This window comes from Phyllobates terribilis, unplaced genomic scaffold (genome assembly GCF_046119375.1).
Source record: "Phyllobates terribilis strain yellow unplaced genomic scaffold, ASM4611937v1 Scaffold_7__3_contigs__length_470593459, whole genome shotgun sequence".
NCBI lineage: Eukaryota > Metazoa > Chordata > Amphibia > Anura > Dendrobatidae > Phyllobates > Phyllobates terribilis.
This window is the reverse complement of record NW_027362767.1, coordinates 251,022,172-251,028,171: the sequence shown is the minus strand read 5'-3', so window position 1 is coordinate 251,028,171 and position 6,000 is coordinate 251,022,172. Positions and strand designations below refer to the sequence as shown.

Sequence of the window (6,000 nt, the reverse complement as noted above, 5' to 3'; positions counted from 1 at the left end):
TCCCTTGTTTCAGTATACCTGTTGTATAAAACTGTTTACAAACATCTCTGACTGTTCTCGCCTTGTGTCTCTGTGCGTTGCATTCCGGTACCTGCATTACAGAAGTGAGCTGTCGTCTCAGTCACTGACTACGTGGAGCTCAGCAGCCGGATACAAATTCACCTGGACTACTGTGCTTTGCATAGGCAGCAACTGAGATGACAAAGGCTGCAACGTGCTGTAATTTTGTGAGAGGAGAGACAGAAACCTCCTGCCGCGTGGTCACATTCTCCTAGCATCTCATTTCTTCTTCAGGACATCCTACTATTAGAAACGTCTCTGAATCTGTGGCCTATGGAAATGTCTGTGAATCTGTAGCATGTCACAGAACAAACAGGTGACCTCATATATCATGTGCTGCCGGCCGAACGAGGCGTGTCTGCACAGTCATGTTGTCGCACACAGTCACGTGCTGAGCAGGATCAGCTTGTCCTCAGTTCTTGCGCAATCACATAGTATTGGTTGTATGTGATGTGGTGACAGGGCTGTCACCCAAACCTGGCATAGCTGGGCAGGTGCCCAAATTAGGGTCAGGTGCAGATATAGTCACCCAAGGGTCCATGTAAACACTGAACCTGAAACTAATTATACTCCAGAGACTGAGAAATAGGAGGAACAGCGTCCACCAGCAGCACAGACTATTTCAGAGAGGCCGTGAGGATGTTAGCAAAGGCAAGGTTATGATGCACTGCAAGCAATCTACACTAACCTCTCTCTGGTATGCCATCTCAAATTCATATCATGGTGATGGACTCCGGGGGCTGATAGGTGGTTAGGAGTAGACTTTCAGCTGCACAGAGTATTTCAGGTAAAATCTAAATATGTAAAATAAAATGCCAATATAACATTTTACACTATTATGTAGGTTTTGTTTTAATCCGAGGAGTCTCCCAGGTATTACAAACAAGTGGCAGATTATCAGAATGTAAAAAAAGTATATAAAATTGTATAAACCATATATATGTATCCGCGACTTGGCAACAAAAACAAAGTTTTGCTTAAATTTGTGACCAAGTTCATGGAAGGTGCAGAATGGATGGGATCATTTCCAAGCGCCCAGGTGACATGATCCTTAGGTGGTGCCCTCCTGTGCCCGTTTCTGCCGTCCTCGCTCCCTCGCCCAGTACTGGGCCCGAACGCTGACTCTGTCCTGTGAGAAGTCGCCATTGAATTCTATCTCTGCTTGGCTTCCTAAAGACTCCCAGTAAAATAAATGATTCCCGTGGAAGGCGGTGGACTTCAGTGTCTTCATGTCTCGAATCTGAAAAATATCATCTGAAATGTTAAAATGAAAAAAAAAATGCTGTGCCCCAATACTAAATTCCCATCTAAGTATGTAGCAGTATTATTTTGGCACTTGTATGGTGCTGTGGGACTGAATAAAAGTATGGCCCTTGGAGTCGCACAATTTATGGGGTCTTGACCATCCTCAAAGCTTACAGTAACCTCAAAGTGACAGGCCATGTAAAATTTATACCAAGATAATATTTGCTGTAGACCTTGGGCTCTACATGGCACTACTATGTAGGAATTACATGTCCATACTATCTTGCATTTGTGTCATTGTTTGGTGGTATAATTTAGACAGCAGTAGTATGGCAGTTCAACTTGTAATTTTACCTAATTCCCTTTATATGCAAGGCGTCTCCACCGATCTAATGTGGATCCACCTCTGGTTCACAGTATAGCAGTGTTATTTAATAGTTGTATGACATTATTATTGTATGTGGGCACAATATTATGTAGGAGCTGTATGACAGTATCATGCGAGCATAGTATGGTGGTATTATGTAGGAGCTGTATGACAGTATTATGCCGGCACAGTATGGTGAGACTACCAATAAGACCCTAATATTAATGATAGATGTTTGTAACTATTCATCTCTATTATCCCAGGGGCAACACTTATTGGCCTGGGAAGGTTTAGGGTTGGGTAGCAGTTGACAATCACTTTCCCTTCCCTTCGCCCACATCGCCCCAATGTGCCTATTTGCAAATTCCCCCTTGTGCCTACTCACCAGGATATAATTTGAGTTTGTCTCGTTTTGTCCTAAGTTCAGATCCATATACAGGGCGTGGATAGCTATGGTAAAAGTGGGGGGCACATCGATGAAAACACGACATGCAGGGGAACCAGACTTTGGCTGAACAGGATTCTGTATGTCTCCTTGCATCCCAAAAAGTTGGACATCACAGTCTGTAGAAAGCACAGAGATTCATGGCAGGTGGCATGGTGACTGGGGGTGAAGCTATAGAGGTGCAGATAGAGCAGTTGAACATGAGGGTTAGGACATCGCAGCTTTTATACCTTGGTGGTAGCTCTCTGCGGCTGACCTGCTCCAGTATGCCAGTGCAATGCCGTTACCAGGATGAATTTGGCGCTGTCGTACTGTTAGAGTGTTTGATCTCGCAATCACGGTCACCGAAGAGAGACGGGTACACGACTTTCTCCACATGGCTCTGCCGTAAAATAGCATCAGTTCCCCTATGGTCAATAGATAAAGAAAGCGATGTAGAATCATAGAATGTTAGAGTTGGAGGGGACCTCCAGGGTCGTCGTGTCCAACCCCCTGCTCAATGCAGGATTCACTAAACCATCTCAGACAGATGTCTGTCCAGCCTCTGAAGACTTCTATTGAAGGAGAACCTCTCGTTGATGACATGACAACTCTTCTAGAACATCAGGGAGTCTTCCGGAAAAAGAGAGGTTATCCCAGAAAACTTGTTAAATCTGACACTCCGGGGCGCTGTCCTTTCTTGGGTGGAGAGGGGGGAAGCACAACAATGGGGAGAAGTGGGGATCTGAACTTGAGATGCATAAACGAGGGGGGATCTGACTGTAAACTGTGGGGGTCTGGCTTGGTGTCTGCCTAAAGTGGCCAAGTATGGGGTCTATATATCTTATTAGCTCTGATCTTGTCTTCATCCGTTTAGGGTTTGGTGTATGCTGAAGGGGCTTGTCCTATAATTAGTCGGGCACCTTTTAGAGGCGCTTGGGGTCTGCTATTTGTTGTTATTTTTGAAACCTCCATGATGGACCATCTCTAAAGGTGAAAAATATACATATATGACATGTAAATATAGAGAAGACCCTAAAAGCGATTCTAGTAATCCCCATCACAGAAACCCACCGGCCGTGCAGTTGAGGGAGCTTGAGAGGACTTTGACAACAATCACTTCCCCGAGCGGACGTCCGATTGAGAATATACAATCTTTTTCCAGAAGGCCGGTAGTATTTATTACTCCGGATGAATTCATGAAGAGACGACCACAGACATCTGCGAAAGACAATGATACTAGTGAGGAGGAACATGAGGATCTAACCCCACATTCTCAGGACCGGAAGTGATGACACCCTGTCCATACAGTCATCTGACCATTCAGGCTGCTTATTGGGCTGTAGGGTCAGGAGTCTGATAGATGGGACACAATCCAGTCCATCAGTATTCAATCTTTTGGGGTCAACTTTATGACTACATGGACATTGGGCGAGGTTTGCTGCAGATTTTGGTGGAATTCACCCCTTTATGGAGGATGGAATCCGCAGAAACAATCGATGTGCAGCAAATTTAATCATATCAATTTCCGACTGGCAGTCTCTGCTGCACATGGAAACAATTTGGTAAAATAATGTAATCAGGATTGGACAGAACAACACTCAAACCACAGTTACCATCTTCACCTGCATCGTCCATATGCTTTGGTCTGTCAGACATTGGAGCAGCTTTAAATTGAGGTTTCTGGTTAGGGACAGCAGATGTCGACAATGGGGCACGCGCCACGTCTGCCTGTGACGTCTGGGTTTCCAAGAGGCAGGGGTTCTCTGAACATCCTCTCATGGTTATAGGTTTCGGGGAGTTCAAGCAGAATGTGGGACTCACTTGCTGATGAGTCTTGGAGTTGATGCAAAATTCTTGACGTCTTTGAATGCCGTTTCCACAAGTAACTGAGCACTAAAGGTTAAGAATACATTCATTACTATTCCTATTAGTGCAGACAAGGCGCCTCCTTTTGTGGTTGATCAGTACCTGAGTCCAGGCCCCCACATCCCACGTGTAGAAGCAGCTGGCCATAAAGCAAGGGATGACGGACAGAGGTCTCTCATGAGATGGGCAAGACGCTGCGTCCACCTCATTCTCTGCTCCAGCCACTGTCTCCATACATGACACCTTCTGCTTGGATACTCCGTACCCACAAGCTGCAGAACATGGACTGACTTCTACCACTCGCCACCTTGTAGTGAATGAGAAAAGAACGTTCAGCTGCACAAATAACACGGTGCCTATAAGATATCCAATACCTGCTGACGTAGTCGTAGTCAGCCGTGCAACCGAGTAAACAATTTTGATAAAAGATGTAGAAAAGTATTCTGTACTTGTACCTCGGGGGGCACTGCTGGTGGTTGCACGGTTCCTGTTCTTGAGGATGAGGCAAATGCTGACATTCATTATCTGCAACTATTTTTTCTTCAGCTTCTCCTTCTCTGGTGCAGTACAGAACTCTCTGTAAGATGCCGCCTCCACAACTTACACTACAAGATCCTGATTTATAGCGCCACCTGGAGAAAAAAAAAACCCACAACGTTTTAGAAGATTTAAGAAATTTTGCTCCAAAATCAGACAATTTATTTTTCTTACTTAAATGCATGTATTTTAGGCTGTTATTAAAAAGGTTGCACTCTTGTCTTTCATAGCCTTTGTGGTTGTGCTGGCTTTTGTTGGCTGCAGACTTGGTTAAATAAAAACTTGTCATTGAGCTGGTTCTGACAGTCCAATGGGAGAATTTCTAACCCTCTTATGTCTCTCTTTTTTGAGCTCCTTTCAGCTGATTTATGAGCACAGACCACATCAAAGTTGAATGTGCCAGGGAAAAAAGAGCCTGTAAAAGCAAAACGGTGCAAAATTTGCAATGGAATTGAATAGCAGAAGTGATTTTTAGCCCCAAATACATGCATTTAAGTAAAAAACACCAAGGTTGCTTACCGGTAGCCGGTTTTTCCTGAACCCATGACAGCACAGTTTGAGAGGGATCCGCCCCATCAAGGACAGGAAACCGTCTGAAATAAAAGGGCGGTACCTCTCCCTCGCTTCAGTTTACAGAGCATTGAGAGGACCTCTCAAAAAGGTTAGACATATAACCAACACCTACAATATATATAACACCCAATACAGTGCACACCAGGGTGTGAGAAACAGAAAAAAAAAGGGGGGGGGAACTACGGGTGCTGTCATGGGTTCAGGAAAAAACGGCTACCGGTAAGTAACCTTGGTGTTTTCCCCTCACCTATGACAGCACACCTTGAGAGCACCCTAGGGAGGGACCACCGCCTGAAGTACCCTTCTCCCAAAGGTGAGGTCAGAGGAGGACAGATCCAACCGATAGTGTTTATAGAAGGTGGATGGTGTAGACCAAGTAGCAGCTCTACATATCTGATCGATTGAGACGTCTACCCTCTCCGCCCAGGAGGTTGCGACTGCTCTGGTGGAATGAGCCTTGACATTGTCCGGGGCCGGAACTCTTGTGGACGTATATGCTAAACAAATGGGCTCCCTAAGCCACCTAGAAATGGTACCCTTGGACACCCCGTGACTTTTCCTATTCCCCTGAAAGGCCAGGAACAAGGAATGGTCCTTCCTCCATACACTAGTCATGTTAATGTACTGTAGTAGGGATCTTCTAACATGTAGGTTATGGAACCTAACTTCCCTGGGTTTTTTGGATTGCTGCAAAACGAGGGTAGTACAATTTCCTGGTTACAGTGAAATCTAGATACCACTTTGGGAAGGTATGCTGGATCTGGTCGCAAGGTGACCCTATCATCATAAATTTGTGTGTAGGGAGGATCAACCGAAAGGGCCTGCAGGTCACCCACCCTACGAGCAGACGTTAAGGCCACTAAGAGGATGGTCTTAAGGGTGAGGATCTTTGGAGAGACATCCTGTAGGGGCTCGAATGGGTCAC

At 45.3% G+C, this 6,000-nt stretch overlaps 1 protein-coding gene across 2 annotated transcripts in view; it reads right to left on the bottom strand.

Moving 5' to 3' along the window:
* Positions 1-886: 886 nt before the first annotated feature.
* Positions 887-6,000, bottom strand: part of ADAMTS13 (ADAM metallopeptidase with thrombospondin type 1 motif 13) — a 49,379-nt gene continuing 44,265 nt past the window's right edge. Inside the window, exons 26-32 of one of the 2 annotated variants that reach the window (XM_073640237.1) lie at positions 4,421-4,597; positions 4,068-4,272; positions 3,722-3,992; positions 3,171-3,317; positions 2,348-2,524; positions 2,058-2,236; positions 887-1,300 (exon numbers count right to left, since the gene is read on the bottom strand). In XM_073640237.1, coding sequence (XP_073496338.1) covers positions 1,112-1,300; positions 2,058-2,236; positions 2,348-2,524; positions 3,171-3,317; positions 3,722-3,992; positions 4,068-4,272; positions 4,421-4,597 — 1,345 coding nt within the window. In that variant the 3' untranslated portion in view covers positions 887-1,111. The remainder of the gene's footprint in view (positions 1,301-2,057; positions 2,237-2,347; positions 2,525-3,170; positions 3,318-3,721; positions 3,993-4,067; positions 4,273-4,420; positions 4,598-6,000) is intronic. The other variant, XM_073640238.1, reaches the window with a different exon arrangement.